Raw genomic sequence first — 24,344 nt, forward strand, 5'->3', positions numbered from 1 at the left:
AGGTCCCGAAGACCGTCGGTACTCCCTAATCAACAGCGAGGAGAATTAACGGCGGTCATCGAAATTCTATGCGCCGCGACGCGTTTCCACGACACCCTTGTGGATCCCCCTACCCCCTTCCGGGATCGGGTCACTCGGTGACCGATGACGCTCGGCACCGAGAGACGTTCGGCTGCGAACTAAAGTCGGGCACGACGCGACTTCCTCGGTCACGCCGTGCGGATAAATCGGGATACGGGAAGAGGAAGGAGAGGAGGCAGCGGTGGTGGCGGCGGCGGCGGCGGCGGAGCGACGGATGCAGCGCAGAGCAGCCTGATCAGGGTGGCGGCGGCAGTAGCGGCTGGCTATTGATTTCAAGGGCTTCCTTAGCCCCCCGCCTTGCCGCTGAGTGCCCGACGGCTTCAGGTCGCCCCGAAGGGCTCGCGGTGCCCGCGACTAAAACCGTTCTCGCCTCTCCTCGCGCGGGACAACTCGGGGAAATGTCTTTGGACGCCAAGGAAAGTCATCGTTGAGCCCACGTGCGAACGTGCGAAAGTTCGCGCGACGGTCCGCGAGCCGCGAGAACGCTCGCCTTTAGTCGATTCGACGCGAAATCAATAATCTTCAGTCGCGAATTTGCTATTTGAGGGTTTCGTGACGGAGAAAGAGAGAGAGCGGGAGAGGAAGAGAGGGAGAAAAAGAGAGAAAAAGATTGATCGTCGAAAGAGACCGTGCGGGATTCAGAACGATGTCGGAGGAATGTTCTTTCAGGGTTGTCGAGTAGAATGATATCGCGCGGGTGCGGCACGCTCGAGGAAGGGTTAAGAGATAAGGTCGCGCGAGAGGGGGCTGCGCCCGACCACCCCCGAGCGGCGGGCGGCCCCGCTCGCGTTACGGCACTGCGCGAGTCGGGCCGAGCACAGACGCGGATCGCGGGGTGAGCCGTCGCTCGCCATACGTCGAACAGGGTGCCCCGTGTTGGGGCGTCTCCTGGCATCAGCGGGCATCGGTGTCGTGCAGTCGATCGGGGGACGAGCACCGTCTTCTGCGAGTCCCCGTGCGTGTAATCGCCGCGAGGTTGGGAGAGAGAGAGAGAAAGAGAGAGAGAGAAAGGAAGAGAGAGAGAGAGACAGAGAGAGAGAGAGAAAGACAGAGAGAGAGAGAGAAAGAGAAAGGAAGAGAGAGAGAGAGAGTGATCGGGGGCGAGGGAGAGAAAGAGAGAAAGGGGGCGAGAGGGAGAGAGCGACGAAAGAGTGCGTGCGTCCTGTGCGTTCGTTCGGCCTTTTTTCCTCTTTTTTTTTCCTTTCGCGGCCACCCCGTCGCACGCATACGGCGCGATCGAGCGCCAGCAAGTATCAGCAGTATCAGCAAGCAACACGCGAAACGGGGCGCACGCCGAGGGGCGCGACGACGATGACACTGCGACGATGTTACTCGGGGTGGTAGCGCGACCACGGTGGTGTCATAGCGTGGTGGTCATCGTTGCGTGGGCCAGCAGCAGCAGTAGCAGCAACAGCAGGAGTAGTGCGGGCGTCGGCGTCGTCGTCGTCGGGGGTGCACGCGATCGCACGGGCGAGGAGGAGATGGTGCCCTCCGCGGATTGCACGGAGGTGGGAAGTGACTCGTCGTTATCATCGTCATCGTCGTCGTCGTCGTTGCCGTCATCGCCAGTTCGCGCTAACGCTGAAGCCGCTCGTGGTGCGGCCGCCACCGCCGCCGCCGCCGCTGCCACCGCCACCATCGTCGCGTTCTCCGCGTACAACGTCGTCGTAACTGCCACCGTTGCCGCCGTCGCCGCCGTCACCGCCGTCGTCATCGTCGTGGATGCCGTCGCCAGTCCTGCCACTGCCACTACTGCCGTTCCCGACGCGAGCATGTTCGTCGTCCGCGCTGCCAACGAGGCTTCCACCGCGACGGTCTAACCCCGTGAGGGTGAGTGCGATCATTCCCGACCTGTCTTTCCGGGTCTCGCCTTCCACGTCCTTTCTTTTAGCGATAATTATATAAATCCGCCCCCCTGTGAGTTCTACGTCGAGTAACGGGACACCGTTACTCCTCTTGTTCATTTTCGACGATGATGGAGAGCAAACGACGGGGGTGCGAGGAAATCGGAGAAAGAACTCGAGCAGCGTAGAGACTGGAGCGAGAGGAGAAACAGAAAGGAAGAAGGACGAGAGAGGAGGGCAGCGAGAGCGCGAGGGTGGAATTTCTTCGCTCGCTCGTTTTTCTCTCCGATCCTTCGTCCTTCCTTTTCATCATTTTTTTTTCCTCTTTTCGCCCCAGCTCGCTCGCTCGCGTCACGATCGTCGTGCCCCGGCGGCGAGTCCCTCCACATAACTTTCGTCAATCGATAATACAAGACGTCCGCAACGTCGTGCGGCGCGCTCGCAAGATCGGCCTAGGAGAACGACGGAGATTTGTGCCTTCGTGCTCCCGTGCGAGTAACGTGAGCGACGGGAGTTTGCCAGTCGTCGAAGGGAAATGCGCGAGGGGTTGCTGCCGCGACCCTACCCTCGTTCGAGCGCGTTCGAGTCGACTCGAGCGAGCGAGCCATCGAGGGTTGAGTTCGACTCGCGGACGGGCGGACGGACGACGAGCACGAACGCACCCCTCGCTACCCCTCCCGTACACGACGGCACACGTCTTGCACTTTCCTTCCCTTTTCCGCTTTTTTTCCCCCTGAAATTTGTCGAAAGTATCCTCCGATTTCGATCCCGCAATACAAATTCGTAGCGGCGATCTTTCGTACAATCCAGATTTTAACGTTCTCTCCGCGCGATTATTAGAGGCTCCCGCGAGAGTGAAAATCACGTTTGTTATGTAAAACTTGTTACTTGCTTGCACAAAGTCCCGTAAGCATAATTTATAAACCGTTTCAAAATGTGCACAAATAAATGACTGTGTTGTCCATCGATCAATTTGAATTTTATTCTAACAGAATTAGGAGGCTCGGCTGCGAAGACAATTGCCAAGGAAAATTCGATTCTAAATTTGTCGAAGGATCTATCCCCATTATTCGATGCACACGCATCGCAAAATGACTGGAGGCTCCTTCGCGGGGAGCACGTCCTTGTGGAATAAACGTCGACGATCGCGTTACCCGGAGTCCGGACACGATGCGTTCTACCGCCAACGTTGCAGCAGTGCCGAGACCGGAACTCCACCCGGCGCGGCGCGTCGCGACGCCGAGGTTGGGGCTCTACACCGCGCTCGAATTCGCGCTCCAAGTCCCCGAATCGCGTTCTCCTCGCTCGCGTGACTCCCACCGATGTTGCTTAATGAGATTCGGGAATGTACGAAGAAATCTCGGAATTTCGCGGCGCTCGCCGTGGTGCCCCAGGTGCGAGGATTCATTTTTAACCCGGCGGCTCGGCAACCCGTCAGTTCCCGGCTAATGATCGTATCAGGGAGCGTTCTTATTTCATGGGCGGATCTATAGAACGTCCTAGAATTGGCAGACAATCGATATATAGCATTGGCTCTTGGTCGGAGTTAATTTTTCTTTAGCAAAAAATGTCGAGAGAGAGAGAGAGAGAGAGAGAAAGAGAAAGGTCATCGCTTTTCAACGTTCTAGATATCGACATTTCGATATCACGTAGTTGCACAAATCAGGATTCTGTCAAAATAAAAAAAAAGAATCCATCCTAACTCGAACGACAAATGAATAAATTTCGCGAGGAATAACGCTACGCATTCCGCTACTTTTAGTCGGAGTCAATTTTTCCTTAGCAAAATTGTAGAGAGGTCATCGCTTTCAACGTCCTAAATTTCGACATTTCGATATCACGTAATCGCAAATCAGAGGATTCTGTTAAAATAAAAAAAAATTCATCCTAGCTTGAACGACGAATGAATAAATTTCGCGTGGAATAACGCTACGGATTCGTTTTTCGTTGATTTTGGGAGCATTATCGCGCGAACGTTAATATTTCAGTTTCCAAGCTATTATCCGTTAAAGAAAAGCCTCATAGAATAATTCATCTCGGAAACGCTTGTCAATTTTTCAAGGCACTCATGAAAGTATTTGACCGCTCGAAAAGGGGCGTATTCACTCCGCAAGTATCTCCCAAGATATATGGCCGCTCATACGCTTTAAAAAATGTATAACAACTCCTTGCTCGGTTATCCTTCCGCCGGGGGTTTCCGGAAAATTATTAATTTAGGGTCCCGCGAAGAGTTCTCATTCTTTATTTTATTTGCGGTACGTGCCATCGTTCCGTTACTTCAGCTTCGGAAAAACCTCATCCCGACCGATACGTCAGCGTGAAGAATCTTCCTCGCGCATCTGCGACACGCTTTCCCGGGCGTATATCCTCGTATAATGGGGCGAAACGAAATGATAATATCTAAGGGGCATACCGAATAAGCTAATGACGCGCGAGACGTTAATCTCGTTAGTCATATCAGCGGCTGCTCCGGCTTTCGCGGCGCTCGAGATGGGTCACTGGAATACCGTAACAATCCGGGCTTTCGTTCGTCGATACGAGATTACCACGGCGCGTCTATAGATGCACATGCATCTTCACCAACGTATTAATGCATTACGTATGCATTAATGCTACGTAGTCTCTACCGCGTAGCCCCTAATGCACCGAACGGAGTAGGACAAATCTTGATGATGGTATGGAATGAAGACTGCTCTCTTTCTGATTCGAGGGAGGAAATGCGCTTTTGAGATGCGCGATGAAACTCGTTATATTTTCGGACAAAATTATTGCAGCGGGATTGATTAATACTTGTCGCGTGTGGTTTGTGCATTAGGGAGCCGCGACATAAACGGCAGGAGTGAAAGAGCTATTCCGCAAGAATTGCCTCGAGAAGGAGATTGATCCTTCGCACGACTTTCTTGTCTAAACGAGAACCACTTCCTGCATTCTGTTCACATAACGTGCATAATAAAAATTATATATTTATAACAAAAGATAGGCTGTCTCTAGCCCTCTTTCAAAATTCTATTCCTTTTTAAGTGTTAATATTTCGTGTGGACGTTACGAAAGAGAGGGAGAGAGAGGGATAACGTTTTATTATTAAAACTGTAATTAAAAAAGATAGGATCGCGTTATACTTCTGCTTGATCTGTAGCTGGACGTGTTTATGAATTAAAGTTCGTGATATTTACTTCATACGAGCGAACAGCAGTTACCGAGTCCTTATTACAACCGGTAAGGTACGACGTATGTAATAAATCGGTACAGTCGACATTTTTCTCGGGCGAGATGTGTATTAGGAGCAGTAAAGAAAAGAGCGCATGAATAGGACGAAGACACGAAATTGGCACCGGGTCGTGCTGGTCGTGCATGCGGAGTGTCGCGGGAATGAAAAGTTCGGGCTTTGGGGATGATCGAGGGGCTAAACCGAGGGGCAACTAGGTCGCGGGCACGCGTTCGTCAAATGCGGAGGACTACCTCCGTCGCGTCTCGCGCCGTGAACTTTGCGAATCCGCGGCTAAAACTTGTCGGCCGGCGTCGCGGCCGAAGATGCATCGCGAGAATCTCCGCAGCGACACGCCGGGGCGCCTTCTTTCTTCTTTCCCTGCTGCATTCGCATCCAAGTATAAATTCTGTTCCCTTGTAACATCGCGTCTCTTCTCGAGGTGATCACATTGCAGACATTTCTCGCCGTCTTCGCGGTAACGAGCGGTTATTAAATTTCATCGAAGCTTGCGATTATGAGAGGGGACGGCGTAATACTCTTTTTTTTTTTACAAGCCACGCTGCATCCAATGCGGATGAATTAACACTCGTGACATTTACGAGGCACGCTCGGAATGAGGTTTGTTAAGGTCATTACAGTATAAGTGCCGATCTGGGTTGTAGCCGTCAGTCGGAGCGTGAGCAAAGGACTTTATTTTAAACTGTTCGCGTCGGAAAGCTTTTTTCTACACAGTGTCCAAAAACCAATAAAGAACGTAGATCTTGGCCAGTTTAAAGTAGATTATTCCTTAATAGATAAAACTAGCTAATTAAAGGTGTAAAGAACTTTTCACGAGTTAAATTCACGATGCTTAGATAAACTGTAAAAACTTATTTGTAGTCTAATTTCAAACAATCTTTAGTGCAATTTAATTTCAGATTTATTCACTAAGATACTTAAGGCTAAAGTTTAAGTAGTTGTGAGAACGGTCTTCCTAAAAAAATTTATCCCTAATTTGTCCAAATATTTTTTCCTAAAATACTGGTTTTAAAAATTGCTTCAGTGATTCATGGTTCTTAGCAGGATAAGGAAATATTCTTATTTTTATAATAATTTACTTTAAACGCTATTATAATTTTTATCTACTTTTCTGATATAATAAAAAAAAGTAAAAATTCTTCTCTTAATTTTAACATGACATAATAAATCTTACGCCAATACATCTAGATTTCCACACAAAATCCGTAGAAGCAAAGCTAATTTATGCAGTAATACCGTCTATATAGAACTGATGACTAGAGATAGAGCACATGAAAAATCAACATTACGGCGCGTGCATAATGATGCACATTATACAGGCCGTTTATAAAACGCGCAGCGAAATTCTCACAGTGTATTCAAGCAAGACTCGAGAAAATGAATGGAAGTTCTTGTTAGCACATGTCGAAAAATGCTTAATTAAATGGAGTTCAGGAATCACATTGAAAATTAATTCGCGAAAAATGCTTGATTCAAAATATTTGATTAAATCAGTTCAGCAATCACACTGAAAACTAATTTATAATTATTTATAACATATGTCAGAAATATTTTGAAACGGAATCGATTTGATTCGTCAAACGGAAGCTTGTGTTTTCACGGAGAAAAAAGACTTTCAAAGAATTTACTTCACGTGCATTTTTTTTAACACTGCAGTCCAAAAAAAATCAGTATTATAAGTATTCTATATTTTTACGTTATCATTAGCTGACATAATAATTAACTTCTTTGCTTGAATTTCTGTCAAATATTAAAAAAAAATATATTTAATTAGTATAATCGTTAACTGCTTAAAAAACTATCACATATCGTACCGAATTGACCTAGGATAATAAAGAATTAATAAACATTGTAGAAAATCGGCTGCACGATTGTTTTCCGAACACCCAGTATTTTCGCGCGTTTCTATACTACGCGTTTGATCTTCAAGCACGACTGCGAAATATCGCGGAAACTGCGAAAGAGAGAGAGATCCGTCAGGTTTAGCGCGCGCAAACCTTGACGCAAAGCGACGGTGGGAGACAGCATGAAAGGAGGACAAGCTGTGCGCGACTGCTAGTCGAACGAAGATAAAAGCAAAGTGACTGCACGTGACCCGATGGTAGGAGAAACCGAGACGGGAACCAGGGGAAGAGACAAAGAGAGAAATTCGAATAAATTTCAGTCCAGTACAGTTCGGAGTCGCGTCGCGTCAACGAGCGACAACGAGCTTTTCAGTTTCACGCAGCAATTCGCGCTCGATGCACTTGCAGCTCGATCCCGCGTGCGCGACGTAAAGTGTATAGCTTACCATCTCGTAAACACGCGTCGTCGTCGGTACCGCCGGACATTTTCTATGTTCTCGCTAGGATGCGAATAAACGACGAGTCCGATACAGGTGAGAGCGTCTTGTTTGTAGATCATCATAACAGAAACCTACTGTGCGACCTGTGCGACTGTGCGTGTGTCAGTGTTGTAAACAGGTTTTCTGATCGGTGAACGCTGCCGGAATTTTCGCGACCACGTAGATTTTTCCTGAAACAGAATTTTTATCATGTAGCAGAAATTTCAATACAATATGGTTCGATATTACGTATGCAATATGATTACTTGCATTACTTTGAACTAGGTAAAAGTGTTGATAAGACGAACGTGTGTTGTGTAGGTCCTATCTATTATACTTTATCAGAAAAAGAATACGTTGTTTACAACGTTTGAAAAAATATCGTTACATCGTTTACATGTACGAGTAACATGTATATTTGTTTCGCGACTTTTACGTATTAATAAATAGATGATAAAAATCAATATTTCGAATCGATTCTTTATCTTAATCGTAAAATTCGGTTACGCGGTGACATGTACTTCAAGTAGCGACGTGATAAAGACATGTCATAAAGTATTCACATCATCTTTCATGTCGGCATGATGCCGGCTATTTTTACATATTTGCTCTGTTATCGGGACGATTATATCGCGCAGCTAATTGAGTCTTAACGCCGGAAATAAGTAATTAATTACATAAGCAATAAAAGAGAGAGAAAGAACACACCAGAGTATTTGTATCATTCCATGCCACTAATTAAATCGTGTTTATCGTTTTCCCTTGTTCTCTGTGAAATCGCTTGATTACGCCCGGAAGCTTTATACGGTTAAATAAACTTTGATCAGTGAGTGAATCGTATGCGATTTTCTATCGTGGGAAAATTGTCACACAACGGACGCCTTTTTTAAACAACCAATGCGTATTGTTCATTATTCATTTACATACTGGACATTACTAGAAACGGAATAAAACAAAAAAATACTTTAACAGGAGGATATTACCGTGCACCAATTCTATATTCTTCAGAAATTTCGTTGTCCCGCTCGACCGATTCGGTTATTCATGGTTGTGTTAAAGCTTAAAGCGACGGTTCGGTACATTATTCATGGGCGAGGACGATGCAATCCAACCAAGTCGAACGCCGACGCATTCCGAAGCCTCGACTTGACACCGCGTCGATAAGGTCATATCGAAATTCGTGCATGTCTGGTCTACATCATTAGTTGTCTAATCTCTAGCCCAACAATTTTATCGCGGCGGAATTCACGTAGTGACGATCTCTAATTCAAATCAATCTTTTGGGGACTTAAAATTTGCGATACGGTATATCGACAGGTATATTGGCATAAATGATTCTGTAAGATCTGACGAAGGAAGAGTCTGGAGATTAACTACATTATCAGAGTTAGAGATATCGCAGCTGACTATACCGTCGTAGAAATCGAAGTAGAGGCACGAGGAAATACACGGAATAATTACCCGATCAATGGAATATGTAATTTTAAATGCAATCGCGTCTGCACGCAGTTAAAAGATTGTAGTCTTATGTCACGTTTCACGGAAAACGGTGGAAAATTTCACAACGGTCAGGATCGTGTTGCAGATGCGATCTTCCCGCCCCAATGATTTCTTTACTTGTTCATGGATTTATAAAAAATTCCTCTGTCCGTATTTTTCTCTCTCCAGTTTGCTTTCCAGATCACAAGTTCGTGCGTCGTCAAGAACGAATAGTGACTTTCTAAGACCCTGGAATTGTGCAGCTTCCAATCGAAGAGCAAAGAAGTGTTCTTTCTTCTTTGCTCTATGTGTAATTTTTCACAAAACTCACAGAAATATTTCTGAATAAAATTATTATACGAAGACGGAGTTGCGAGCCTGAAGAGAGGCTGATGTTTCCATAAACGTTACTTGAATTTAACCGATTAATTGATTTTATGTCATTTCTAAAGACTGTCTTTAGAATGAGCTATAGGATGCGTTAAGCCGCGGTAAAACTCCAGCTGACGTTTCAGCTGGAAATTGTCTATAGCTCAACTTTAGATAACGATTTTTATCTCATTCTGACGTACCTTAGAAGCGGCGCTATCCTTTCCAACTAGCGCGTTACCAAGAATACCTAGACGAGTCGCAACGGTTTTTTTCTTTTTCAGTTTTATAATTTGGTTTAATCAAATTAAACTCTATTGCTATCTTAATGTCACTCTCTTCTCGCGTATAGATAATCGTCGCGTCGAAGAAATTGAGACGTTAAAAGATATTAATAATAGTGTCGGTGCTAGAGTCCGAGCTAATAATCGTATATCAGATTTCGTTATCGCGTCCTAATCGACGATACATAATCGACGAGACACTCGAGGGGACAGTCTTGGCCTGGCGAAGCTAATGGTTTGCTCGTTTGTTACAGGTTCCTAGTACTCGCCGCCTTGTACTGAGCCCGATACAAATCCAATCGATCGGAGGAAGGGGGGCCCCTCTGAAGACGTGATACGTTGGTGTTCCGTACCCGCGGTAGAAATTGGGATTTCCACCGTACCCGGCGTTTCACATCCGCGTCCGTGGATCTACACCCTCTTTATCCTCTCCCCGTGTTGTTTCGCCGTCCCCTCCCGCCGTTACGTCGCGAAGCGATCTCTCGATAGCTGATAGATCGGATCCACGGAGTTCTTTCTTCGTCGTGAGCGAGGCAAGGAGCAGGTGCGAGACGAAACGAGTCGTGTCGTGATATATCATCGCCGGGCACAATGGCTTGCGAATTCTTGCTTGTGAAGGTGAGTCTGTATTTCTTCATCTATGATAGATGGCCTGTTTCGGAGAGAGAAAGTTCCGCGTACCGCCAATACAATACATATCGGTCATTACGAGTAAAACGCGGTACGGTTCCGCACGGAAATCTCTCCGCGAAACCTTACGTTTATTTCGTAATGCACTATCTGTTCGTAACAGGGCTATTTTTCGTATAGTCATTAAAAAATAAAAAAGGCTGACGTTGAATCATTACGCGAAAGTTTTAAAGCGCGAGTGGAGTCACCAAGTCCGTAATTTGTCCTCTTTAAATATGAAGCCCTGCTCGCCCCTGTAAAGTGGACCTTACAAATTATGGACTTCCATCACCACGGCAATCCTTGCTACACGATAATTCACTCCCGTTTCCTTATCACCGTTCGCAAAGCTCGTACATCTCCGAATCCAAAATCCTCCGCCGTGGCTACCGAAGAATATTTCTCGGAGTCGAGAATGTTTTTACTCGTAATGACCGCTTATATTGTTATTCGCACGATATCGCCCTTTTTCTCTCGAAACACTCGAGGGTGACATTCGATATTGCGCGACGTGCAATCGAATGCGTCTAGAAAATAGGGGCGTTTACATTGGAGTTAACTGCCGCGGTGCATTCTTAGGACGGCGATTCGCCCCCCTCGTAATTCGCCTACAGGCGACACCGTTCGCGGCTCCCATCTCCCGTCCTCGTCGCTGCAAATCACTTAGCGGCCGTCCGAATGTGATGAGTTTAGTTTGTTTCCGTCTACATCCCTACGGGCGGGGGACAACTTCCGCTCCGCCGGGATCGTACTTTGGAAGGCAAACGCTATTATTTCCGTTATCCTTTACTTCGCTCGACGTCTCGTATTATTAGTAACGCGAGCGAAAGTTGCCCGCAGGCAACGGCAACAGCAACAGCAACAGCGATAGCAGCAACAGCAGCGGTAGCAGCAGCACGTGCTGCTGCTTATTTTGTATGCGCATTGCCACGCGTAAACTCCCCGTGAATTATTCCTTCGTGTCGTCTGCCGTCGCAGACGACCGTTGCCGGGCGCACATATCTCCTTTTATTAATTAATACGCGCGTGCCCATCGGATGCGTTACAGATACTCTGCGAGATTTAATTTTCAAGAGAGCGGCAACGCCGAGCTGGAGCCGACAGTTTGCCAATTAACCAAGTATCGCTATCATCGAAATATTCCGTATCGCATTGCTTTTACAGCGCGCTACGAATATACGCAGATCAATGCCGCCGCGATACGCGATATTGTTTTTTCGCTGTATCGCGCATTTTGCTGGCTCCGTCTCGCAAAAGTCTGTATTACAATTTTTGAATAATCGCAGACAAGCGACCGCTGCGAGTCACAAAAGAGTCGCCACCGGCACCGTATAGAATCGTTAATTGTACCGCACGGGCGCACAAGCGAAAGTAGCGAAACGATAAAAACGATAAAAAAAAAGATAAAGAGGAGAGCGAGATCGAGAGCCAGTCTGTGTCACGGCTTCCGTCTCTGTCTTTGGGCGCAGCTTGAACGATGGCCGATTCACGCGGCTTCAAGCCAATAAACCAGTTGTGGCAGAGCGCGACTGCGACGGATCAGGATTCGGAGTGTCTCTACGAGGAGATCCCGGGCCGGTCCCAGGATACGGACCGGCCGGCTGGTGCCGCCCGTGGGCAGCAGGGGGAGGAGGAAGAGCAGCAGGAGGAGGAGAACGTCGGCGGCAGCAGGAAAAGCCTCGACTTCGGGGTACAGGTTGGAGATAGCAGCGACTTCTGGGGTGAATCGGTCCGGGAGGAGGTCGTCGTCGTCGCCAGGGGTGGTACCATCCCCCGTAGCAGGACCGACGGCGGCGCGAGATCACGCAGCGGTTCGGTCGATCGGCGGCCGTCGGATCGGGCGCGCCAGCGGGACATCGTCGTCAGGGTGGAGGAGGAGCGCTATGCCGCGCGCAGAAGTCACGTGGAGCCCGGTACAGGCGCCGTACTGCCGCCTCCTGCGGCTACCGGCCACAAGCTGACCAGGGGGCGAGCGAGCGCTACCAACACCGTCGCCCGGTACTTGCATTCGGCCAGCACCAACGCCTCGGCGGCGCACTACCATCACCATCATCACGGCCAACACGGGCCACACGGCCAATATCCCCCCGGCGGCAGGACGACCGGCAGGCAGCACCGCCATCATCACCCTAGCCGCGGCTCGTACAGTAATGAGACGCAGGAAGAGGTACAGGAGGACGATGAAGCCACTCTACGGGAGTTGCTCGTAAGGTACGTTCTACGTACGCGCGCACCCCTCCCGCGAAGTAGACGGTAGACGACGAGTCTCCTCTCACCCTCTCTCGGTCCTCAATCCCTCAGTTGTCGGTGTACACCACTCTGAATCATCGGTTATCGCGTTATCGAAACAACTTTCGCACCACACTACGCCAGGAGGAAGAAGAATCGTTGTTCGAAGTTTTGTTGATCTCTCTCGATAAGAACCCGTTGGATGAAACGATAATTACTATTGGATTCTCTTCTCTCGTTTTATGAGAAACGAGAGAATCTATAAATCTGTAATGCACAATCCAATTATGTTATCGCCCTGCTTTCTCACGATTATAAAAAGAAAAATTCAAGGTTTTATGTTATCCTAAAGGATAGTTATCCATGAAATGGCCTATTATTGCTGATTTATGTAATTATTCCGGGCTCATGTAATCATCGAAAAACCAACAAAGCTTTTATAACAACCCGATGTTAAAACACGAATTACGTTATCCGAGAACAATTGGCGTCGCCACCGATGTCTCTAAGAATTATCTGGATTGTCGGACGTTGGGCAGCGCCGATAGAAGTTTGCGAAGGACCTGTGCCATCGCGCACTTCGCCAATTCCTGTCAGCGACCATAACGTTGCAAGCTATTCGCGATTCTTGCAAAAATATCCCACTTACGACTATTAAAATCAGATTCAAATGGTTAAAAGCTTACCAGTATTCCGCATTGTTCGTGCCAGTTGAAACGTTAAGCTTCTACGACCGGACACGGGTTTCTTACGGCCCAAAAATAACATGTAGTAAGGTAATTGAATTTTCGGTGTTGCACATAATCTCTTTTCTTCTACAACGGCGGTCGTGGAGGATTAACGCCGCGAATGTTGCGAGCGAATGTTCAAGAATTTCTATTTAAAATATTATTCTAACATAGTCTAGCCTTTAGAATTCTGTATTGACTTTCACATTAGTAGTGACCTCTTTTTAGGGTCTTGTATAGAAATACTTTACTCTTTCCATGACGAGTGAAGCGTAGCAAGTTTTTCTTTTTTAGTCTCTATACCTATCGCCTAAATCTCACCTGGCATGATAGAGTATCGCCATTATTCGAACGTTCAGCTCCCGAGTGATTTATTTTCGATCTGCTCTATTTCTAATATTGTTCCTTTGACCGAAGTTTATACAGTCGCATATTTTTAAACCTCGATCGACACACAATCGGGCGCGTTTCTCGTCTAATAAAATTATGAAGAACTGTACGTGCGTTATAATAATCGAGGAAAACGAGCAATTCTCTGGCGAATACAATTCAGGGGAAGAAAGCAAATTAGTCGGTATATGAATAATTATTTCGTTCACCCGATATCAAATGTACTTTCTTGTTATCGCTGAATTCGGTTATTCCAACACGCTCGTCCGCTGGTTCGCATAATGGGGGCTCCATCGTGCTAATGTTAACAGTCACGAGAGACTTGGCCCTTTGAATCTCTCACGAGTAACTTAGCTTAGTACCTCCGGTAGAGCGGCGTGTATGAGCTCTCGAGACTCGCATACCAATCAAGGGGACACTCCTCGCTCTCTTTTGTCCGCTGTGTTAAAGTGCGCCCCCCGCCTCCCCCGAATCGATAACACTTATTTTATCGATCATATAAGCTTTTGCTGCTGACGAAAACGACTTTTACGACCGTACCATTTCATAAACATCGTTCTCTCGAGAACCTAACTGTGTTGCAAATGCATCCAGGTAATTCCGGCCTAAGTGGCGGTGCCTTTACCTTACGACAAACACGCGCCGGCGAAAAAAAGAAAGAAAGAAAAGAGGAGGAGGAAAAAAAAGGAAAAAGAAGAAAGAAACGGACGTCTTCCCCGCTTATTATTTTTATATAGACTCTCTATGTATCCGAGAATGCAAATGCAAGGCTTTGTGCCATGCCATTTCATCATTTATACATAAATCACACTCGCTCTTAAACTTATTCTTTGTACATACTACACACTCTCGGTCTCATAACAAGTCGATGATCAGACACTACCGATATATACCGTTGTTACTTGAATTTTTTGGCTGCGGCGCTCGCAGGCTTACCACTGATTGCTCATTCCATTTGAAAATCATGTCTCCCTCTCGAAGTCAGGTGCACAAATAAGCCCGCAATAGCTAGAGCTCGAAACGAGGAGTAAAGACCGGGGAACCGGTAATGGCATCCGGTTTATACATATATATATATAATATATATACGGCATACATGTACCGGGACACAGGCAATTAGTTCTCAACGAAGCGACTCGCGATGAAATTCCGTTATGCCATTGGTAAAAGAATCGCGATTGCAACGAAATTACCCGCGTAATTGTAAAAAAAAAATGTTCTAAATGAGAGAGAAAAAAAAATCCTATCTGTTGACATAACAGATGGATTGCGATTTGCACTGGAACAATTTGTGTGCGTTCCAAGCATCTCAAATCAAGTCACTCACTTTTGTGTTAACGCAAATAGTTAATCACGAGCACGATCCTCCTCGGCCCCCCGAAGGGCTGCTGCCGCGTGTCGTAGATCCTCGCAAGACGACGCACTACTACTCTGTCGCTCAATGTGCCGTCGCTGTGACTTATTTGTGTGCGTGTCTCGTTCTCTTTATCACACTCATGAGGTCATGCTGATTTTTTGTAAATTATTTTGCCGACTGTTCGTTCCGCATAAAGTGATGGGCCATTCAAATTGTGCAAGCTCGCTTGTGGACGCGGGCGGCTAGGCAGGGGTGAGTAAGCTGGCGGTGCGTCGCATGGTGATGTGTGAAAGTCTCTCTCTTTCACACGTGACGGCTCCGTCTCCTTTTTTTTCTTTTTTTTTAAATATAATATATAATATAGAAGCGAATTGGACGTCACGGTTACTAAATGCGAGCGAATATATCATTATGACATGATTTTTATGACTGAACCACGACTGTGTTTCCAAACTAGGTAAAGTTTTACAGAGTGAGATAAGAGAGGAGGCAGGGGCGGGCGTCGTCGGGCCTTATACCCCCTCCCGCCGTATACGTTACCGTTGTGGACAACCACTTGACAACAAGCAGTTCAGAGTCAATTGATTGGATTTGGTGGATAATCCAACGTACGTACATATGTCGTGTGAACAAAGCAAAGAACAAATAGATCTCTGTGAGAATAAGACGAAAAACTGAATCAAGAGGAGTGAGTGGGGAGGCATAGAGGCTACTGTAGTTTCGGAACACAGCCATGGTCTCCCTACCTCCCAGGTACATGACAACATCATCACTGCTCTCTCTCTCTCTCTCTCTCTCTCTCTCTCTCTATCTCTCTTTTTTCTCTACCCTGCTCTTTCTCTCCCTTGTCTCTGTATTTATGTACACATATCAAAAAATAGAATTGTACCACTTTTGGTTATGCTTCTTCTCAAGCAATAAAGTATTTACAATCAAGCATCGATATTATTATACTCAATCTCTCGATCTTTGGATGCATAGATTACTAGCTGCACTCATTCATGAATGCGTTTCTCGAATGGTTCTCGATTCTTGGATGCTTATCTTCGGTACCTCGATTCCTCCCGCCTTTCTTAAATCTGTTTTTCGTTTCCCATTTATTCGACTAGAGAGGTGGTGCAATCCTTTGCTTGATAAGTGTATATATTTCCGTCTGTCTATATCTGCCCGTTACCCCTCTATCTTCTTCCCACGTCATTTACCTTCCGTCTCATCTACCCGCGCCTTCGAATCATGTGCTCATTCATTTCTGCTGTCACCTATCATTCATCATATATCTTAGAAAAAAAAAGAACTTTCGGTCTCTCTTTCTCTCGCTCTATTCCATTACATTATCATCTTAAGTCACCCTTTCTGCTTGGCTGTGCACATCGATCGATGAGTTTGCCAATTTACCGAATCGTTCGAAAGTCTCATGATCCTTCACGATACGTTTTGTACACGTAGAGTGCGAGATATCAGCCATTTTTCACTCACTTGCACATTCATGCATCGTGGTGATAAAAAAAACTAATTACATACGTGAGAGAAGTGATACAAAGGCGATACGGTTAGGTTCGCGAGATCCTAGACTTCTCACAGACGGAGAGTATCACGCCGACGTTTTCAACAAATACTGAGGCACTTATATCTACACACACGCGAATTCACAAACTTCCATCTAATATGTGCACAGCTGCGAAGAATATATTTATATTCATATATATACTATGTACTATAATACCACCTGTAGTGTCTATCACCCTTCACACTCACCACACACACCCTAGACGTGCTTTTAGTGGCGTTTGTGTTTTGTCTGCTATCGTTTCCTGCAATTTGACATATTTATTACATATAAATATATACTATATAGAGAGAGAGCCGATTGTACATGTATATATACATATATTTTATATTTATATATATGTATATATACATAGCTATCTGTTCACGTATATTATTATATTACAACATTTACCCAACATTCCCCATGGCTGCCGAGCTAACGCCGGCTCGCCGCGCTTTCGAGCTCTCGGGGGTGAAGGTGTTCCGCACTTTTGCACCTGTCGAGTCGTTTCTCTTTTCATTCTGCACAACGTCGCATAACTCCGCATCCTCATATTTCAAGTATACGCGGTATAGATACCATATATGCACATAAAACGCGCCGCGCGCTAAACGGTCTCGCCAGGCGGAGAGGCTCGGCAGTTGGACTTATCTTAGGGATATTTAGGCAATAGCTCTAGCCTTGAACGTCTAGTGTCAGTGTGCTCGACAATATTGTCGATCCGCTCTCCCGTACGAATCAGCGAGATTCACGCGGGGATTATGTGTGTGGGGACAGTCTGCAGAAACAGGTCAGCGTTATGAGTATGAACCTGAGTGCCAAGCTGGACGAGCTGCAGCGGGGTGACCGCCAGCTGGAGACCACCGTCGCTCTCTGCGAGATCCGCACGCAGCTGCAGGAACTCACGAAGAGCGTGGAGTCTTGTCAGAGCGAGGTCAGCGAGGTGAAACGGGACATGGTCACGATTAAGGTACTCTTGACCTGCGTCTATTTTTTGCGATTTATATACTCTGATCTAAAATTATACCAATATTAATATTAAATATGAAAAAATACGCGATGTTTGTTAACAGATTTAAATACGATAAAGAAATTACTACGAGGCGATCTCATAATTTTTCTTGACAGAAAAAAAATTTGAAGGGACTGTTTGCTTAGATTATCTGAAAGTGGAGATTGTAGGATAATAATATTAATATATCAAATTGCGATAATTCGGAATGCGTAAGAGGCGAGCAGATAAATCGCCGTAGATAAATCAATACGTGTGCGTAACCAAGAGGAGACCAGATTAAAGTTACATAGATTAAAGTTCAATGCCTAAGAATATAAATTCTTTGCGTTATTGAAAGAGTGTTTTACCACTCGTTCAATAATGTAAAAATTGCATTTGGTATGTACGGAAGTACTTGAGGTGTTCTTTTTCTTGACTCGCAGCAAGAACTAGATACGGTACAGCAGGTCAAGGAAGAGATAGAGGAATTACGAGAGTACGTGAATCGACTGGAAGAACACTCCCACCGGCGGAAACTTAGGCTTTTGGAGCAGGTGACTTCTGGCGTTAGACAATGTTGCTTTTTTAATTTTATTTACTTTTATTATGTTTTAAGAACTTGAGTTGCTATGTCGTGAATGATCGCGTATGTGTGCGTGTTATAATTTTTTTTAGGTAATTTATAATTTTTATTTCTTTAAAGATGTATGTGGATTTTCATCGGCACTGCGTGTACGATATTATTAATAAAAATTGTGGAATAACTTTATACGTTCTTGTATTTTTATTTTATCTTGCATTTACGATGCATCCCATTAGCAGCACTTTCTTTCCTCTTATTATTTATATCACATATGTGGCTGTACTAAATGTTGTGTATGTAATATACATGTACATTGGGGGGGGGGGGGTAATTATATCTCATACGCAAGGTAAACGATAAGTCCGGGTATTTCCAGGGACTGACGCTTTTCCTGTCGTACGCGATACTGGCAGCCGTATTGGGGATGTTGCAGTTTGGATACAACACTGGAGTGATTAACGCGCCTGAAGTGGTACGTAAAGTCTTAACGTAAAGTCACGGCTCTACGCGCCTAGAATAATTTTGATAAACGGACATTTTTATAATATATTTTGTTCAAACTGTTTGCAGAATATAGAGAATTTTATGAAAGATGTGTACAAGGATAGGTATGGGGAGGACATTTCGGATGATTCTGTTAAGACGTTGTACTCCGTGGCCGTGAGCATATTCGCGATTGGTGGTATGGTGGGTGGTTTCAGCGGAGGGACAATTGCCAACAGATTTGGCAGGTCGGTGCCTGGTTCAGCAATACCACATTAGCTTCACATGATTTTAACGAGAGACCAGTGCTTTCCAAATTATATAATACTATCGTTATTTTCATAAAAAAAATTAGAATACTAGCGTTTTTTCTTCCTTCATAATCTATCTTTTAAACCGCTATTTTTGATAAATAAATATACTTGTTTCGATATTACGCAGAATCTTCTTAATAATCAAGAGTGTCTCGCACCAAGTGTATGCGAGATCGCATCGTGGATCTTTTACGCGACGCGACGACTTGCGAGTACCCGAGATTTTGAGATCTCGATATTTCGTAACGCCGCGTTTCGTAATTTGGAAATCTCTGAGAGAATGATAATTGTTGCATAATCGTAAAATGGAAAGAGACAGAAATTAATATTGATCTTCTGCCCTGAATCGTAGAAAGGGAGGCTTACTGCTAAACAACGTGCTGGGCATCGTGGGGGCGTGCCTGATGGGTTTCACGAAGCTCGCTGAGTCGTACGAGATGTTGTTTTTTGGACGGTTCATCATCGGTGTTAATTGTGGCTTGAACACCTCGTTGGTTCCCATGTACATATCGGAAATAGCGCCATTGAACCTGAGAGGCGGCCTAGGCACGGTGAACCAGCTCGCTGTTACGGTGGGCCTCCTGGTCTCCCAGGTGCTGGGCATCGAGCAAATCCTTGGAACAAACGAGGGTTGGCCCGTTCTCTTAGGACTAGCTATCTGTCCTGCCATTCTACAGCTACTGCTGCTTCCAGTTTGCCCGGAATCTCCAAGGTGTGTGTCGAAAATAATATACATCAGAATGATAATTAAAAGAAATCTGGTTTCCCCGGCTTTTTTTTAAGTAGGTTTCTCTTAAGAAGAGCCTGATCGAAGGATTTAACGATAACAAAATACGCATCCATAATTTTCTACGTATCTACGTATCTACGGTTCTTCGTTCATAATTAACATACACAAGCGGTACCACAGTCTATTAATGGAAGAACAATTATTTCAGATATTTGCTCATTACTAAACAGTGGGAGGAAGAGGCTCGAAAAGCTTTGAGAAGGTTGAGAGCCAGTAACCAAGTAGAAGAAGACATTGAGGAGATGAGAGCGGAGGAACGAGCTCAACAAGCTGAGTCCACGATATCGATGACAGAGCTTATATGCAGTCCAACTTTAAGAAAACCTCTCGTTATTGGTGTGGTTATGCAACTTTCGCAGCAGCTTTCGGGTATCAACGCCGTAAGTAACTATTTCGTTCTATTACTCGCGCGTATTCCCTCTCGTTTTCATTAATCACAATTTTATTTAAAGAGCGATCTGATTGTGAAAATTATTGTGCGTTCCAGGTATTTTATTATTCCACGAATCTGTTCACTAGTTCTGGTTTAACGGACGAGAGTGCCAAGTTTGCAACCATTGGCATAGGTGCCATCATGGTTTGTATGACGCTAGTGTCTATCCCACTCATGGATAGGACAGGAAGGCGTACGTTGCACTTGTACGGTCTCGGTGGCATGTTTATCTTTTCAATATTCATCACAATTTCGTTTCTCATAAAGGTGAGTTGAAATTTTAGCGCGTTCTTATCAGCTTCATTATTATTTATCGTTATGTTTATCGTACTTATTATTTTAATGCTAAACTGCAACAGGCAATTTAACTTTGGAATTTTCTTGCTACTCGGCAATTCACAGCGTTGTCTCAAGAACGATAATTAAATATCATGGATACGGATCTTTCATTAATAAAGTACGACTTGTATATATTAATTATAAGTGCAGAATTCGTAGGAATCTGGAAGATCTTAAAATCGTGGACGTATATTTTACTTTCGCATTGAATTTTTCAAGTTGACTCTTCGAAGAGCTTTAAAAAAATCGAAGAAACAAGATTTCTTTTAACTTAAATTTTGATGCTTTTGTATAATAAGAATAATTTATCGTACGTTCTACTTATTTGGAAAAATATTTGACAAGGGATGGAGATCTCATTGACAATGACGAACTTATTTGTTCATACTTCTCCGTACTGTTAAGAACTGTGCTTTACTCAGGAAAATTGCATCACAAAGAACGTGAATTGTAGCTACGTCTCTGTGCTTTGACACTTTATGCACCTTGGCGAAAAAGGTGTATTTTAACACTTTGTTCACAGCTGGAGTGCGGCACTGCACCGACAGTGAGAATCACCATTAATATCTATACGAATCTGCATCACAGAATCGACTCATTTTAATTTCTCCCCGCCATTCATGTAGCTAATAAGTCACGTCCTTTGCCCGCATGCCGTTTCTTTCACTTGCGTCGTAGAGATTTTATATCTCGATACATGGACACGTATACGTGCCTTACGTGTGTAAGTTTTTCTTTCGTAACAATTTTTCAAGATACAAGAATATTTTTAGCAATTGTTTTTATCATTAATAAATGATTCTCCTATCTAAACGCGTGATTAAGCGACCGATAATAGAAGCGCGGAAAAAAAATTTGATAGCAATGCAGACGTCAAGTGTCGCATGTATCGTATATCGCACGCCGTTTTGTTACTCTGGCTTACTAGTAGTTCTGCTTTTTAATAATCCGCATCCCTCCTCCCCTTCACCACTAACGACCTCTTTCGTGACTGTCTGGAGGAGATATTTACTTCCCGTTTATTAATCAGCCTATGTTCTCTACTTGGCTCAAACCTGTCACTCTTTATCACGTTACATCAACAATTAACATATTATACGCAAAGTCTCTAATATGTATACACACACAAACACATATATATATCAATTATATCCTTTATGATAAAATTTAACGGTTCTTTAGCTGCTGAATGTTTAGCACCGACACTTTCATGAGTCACGGAATTCGACAAAGAGTAATTCGCTTTCCCGTCAATTATCATTAATTACAAGAGCCGTCGCGTACAAATTTGCATCTCATCTTCCTATCGAAATTACGAGGACGGTCGTTTTCTCGTGCGAAAAATTGTTTAAGAAAAGATATATTATTGAACTATCGAACGAATGAACATTAAGATATCTCGATTCGAGACTACCTACACACGGATGTTCCGTGCGTACGACTAATCGCATTATCTATACTCTAATTGAGGTCAAAGCAAATCCTGGCACTCATCATGAAAAGCAGCGTGCTTCACCGCTTAACGAGAGATTGTACTGTATATAACAAGGCACTCCGTCATTATACAAAATACTTTGCCGCAATCACTTTGTCAATGCCAATGCCTTTCATTACACAGGATTGAGCTGCGCACCGCATGTGGCATTACAAATTATTACGTATACGTTCGACATGTGTTATCCGAGTTTTTTCAGTTATTGAGTTCCTGGCTTGCCGTATTTTTTTTTGTTTATTTTTTCCTGGGGCTCCTCCAGCTGCTCAGGAAAGAAGAACACGTTTCTACTGCCTGATAGGAGTTCTTCGGCTATGTGCAGGAAATGATCGACTGGATGTCCTACATCTCGGTGGTGTCGACCCTGTGTTTCGTCGTGTTCTTCGCCGTGGGGCCCGGATCTATACCCTGGATGATCACGGCGGAACTGTTCTCGCAAGGCCCTAGACCCGCCGCCATGTCCATCGCGGTTCTCGTCAATTGGATGGCTAATTTTATGGTTGGCATCTGTTTTCCAAGCATGAAGGTAAGACGACAATTTACCTTTAAGTAAATTTCCTCCATTCGCGAGGCAAATAATAGAACGGTTATATAATCGAATAATTGCAAATAATTGAGCGCAACGAAAAAACCGCTATAATTGCTACATTAAGATTATTATGGACTTTATAGAACGTAAAGGTTGTATAGGATATAATCAGATTGAGCGTAGATCTGATTTGGTATAAACTTGCTACGCGCGCGTTTGTGTGTTACAGAGTACCCTTGAAAACTACACGTTCCTACCGTTCAGTGGATTTCTAGCCGTCTTCTGGATCTTCACCTACAAGAAGGTTCCTGAGACCAAGAATAAAACATTCGAAGAGATTGTAGCTTTATTCAGGCATGGTAACGACAGGTATGCAGCACATAAGCAAATTATTACCTTCCCCAGTACGTACCATAATAGCAAGATGTTATATACATAGTTGGATATATTCTGCATCCGCCTCTCTTTAGTTTCTTTCAAAAAGAGGTCTCTGGTATATCTATATATACATGTATATACGTATGTATAGCTTAAATCCGCGATAGCCCCTCCCCCTCCCCTCAATCTGTATCCCGTTTATTTTTGACTCGACTCATATTGGGTACGTTTGAAAGTTAAGTAAGAGAATCGAAATTCACATTTTCGAACTAATAACCGCACAATTTATCAACCGTTAATTGCACACAAGGAAAGGGGAGAATTAGAGAGACTTATTAGATAAACTTATCCTATATGCCGTACTTGGTGTACAATGTACTGTTATCACATCCGTCCGAACGTTCATCCGTCCGTCTATATTCGATAACGAAAAAAATGTTCGTTACTTGTAATAGGGATTTCTCAAATCTTCAAGGAAGAATTTTATAATTTATTAATACGATCGTATATATATTCTCTCTATTGTATTATAACTCTATACTATATTCCCGGGATAGTATATTACGCTACGCATTTTTTGCATGCAATCTCGCTGCTTGTTCGAAGCAATAACAGGAGTTGAACTGTGATAAAGTTTTGTTTTTTAGGGAGAGAGGAAATTAAGTTCCACTTATACGGGGAACGTTATTTGTACATATTTAAGTACGAGCTAAAGTAGTTTGTAAATTTTCGCCTTCAAGTTTCGTCACGGGCTTGGTTTACCTTTATTGCAAATCCCGATATTTCCGAATTCTTTTCCGTTAAGCTGTTGCAAGGAAATTACGTACATTTTTACATATACTTACGAATAAGACGCAACACTAATCGATAGCAAATAGAAAGAGATAACGTGCACGACATTGCGAATCATGTAACGAGATTATTGTACGAGAAAAGCGTAAGAAACTGGAGCAGCATCCGTAGATTATTATTAGTTTCTGAAAAGTGTAAACGCCACAGAACGTAATTTTAGCATCTCATTTGCGGAATATTGCGAACGAAGTACAAATCAGCTATCTCGAGCTGTTGATCCTCTTAGAAGCCCAAATGACATTCCGTTAGATTTCCGGGAGAGGATCGCGTGAAAACGTATCTGCTCTGTGTTACGTAGAAAAACAATCGGTGATGTGAAACACCGATTTATTTCATTTTTTTACTGACGATACTTTTAATTGCGACATTTCTCTCGAATAAAATTATGTGTAAGAGACAAGTTACTCAATCTCGAGTCGCGAGTTGGAAATTTTGCCGTCTTATTGTTATATTTTCAAGGCCAAATGGATATATTCTGTTTGTTTAACGTACTGTACATGTATCGTTTCAATAAATCGATTATTTCATGGTTCTCTGGATAACTGGATAATTTTCGTTGATTTTCCGTATTTCGTTACTACGATGACCGACTACTGTGTTCGATATATCGTAACTGTGCTTTCTGTGTT

General features: G+C 44.3%; 1 protein-coding gene across 14 annotated transcripts in view; it reads left to right on the forward strand.

The window, feature by feature from the left end:
- Positions 1-903: 903 nt before the first annotated feature.
- The window catches only part of Glut1 (Glucose transporter 1), a 36,567-nt gene continuing 13,126 nt past the window's right edge, over positions 904-24,344 (forward strand). The window contains exons 1-13 of one of the 14 annotated variants that reach the window (XM_071791379.1): positions 907-1,911; positions 9,861-10,224; positions 11,745-12,486; positions 17,306-17,498; positions 17,966-18,076; positions 18,467-18,577; positions 18,676-18,836; positions 19,255-19,614; positions 19,841-20,072; positions 20,180-20,392; positions 22,258-22,482; positions 22,715-22,854; positions 23,511-24,257. In XM_071791379.1, the coding sequence (XP_071647480.1) occupies positions 11,753-12,486; positions 17,306-17,498; positions 17,966-18,076; positions 18,467-18,577; positions 18,676-18,836; positions 19,255-19,614; positions 19,841-20,072; positions 20,180-20,392; positions 22,258-22,482; positions 22,715-22,854; positions 23,511-23,526 (2,496 nt within the window). In that variant the 5' untranslated portion in view covers positions 907-1,911; positions 9,861-10,224; positions 11,745-11,752 and the 3' untranslated portion in view covers positions 23,527-24,257. Of the gene's footprint in view, positions 1,912-7,287; positions 7,529-9,860; positions 10,225-11,744; positions 12,487-15,451; positions 15,588-15,607; positions 15,733-17,305; positions 17,499-17,965; positions 18,077-18,466; positions 18,578-18,675; positions 18,837-19,254; positions 19,615-19,840; positions 20,073-20,179; positions 20,393-22,257; positions 22,483-22,714; positions 24,258-24,344 lie in introns of those variants that run through there. The other 13 variants (XM_071791368.1, XM_071791373.1, XM_071791372.1 and 10 more) reach the window with 13 other exon arrangements.

This window comes from Temnothorax longispinosus, chromosome 10, assembly GCF_030848805.1.
Source record: "Temnothorax longispinosus isolate EJ_2023e chromosome 10, Tlon_JGU_v1, whole genome shotgun sequence".
Lineage (NCBI taxonomy): Eukaryota > Metazoa > Arthropoda > Insecta > Hymenoptera > Formicidae > Temnothorax > Temnothorax longispinosus.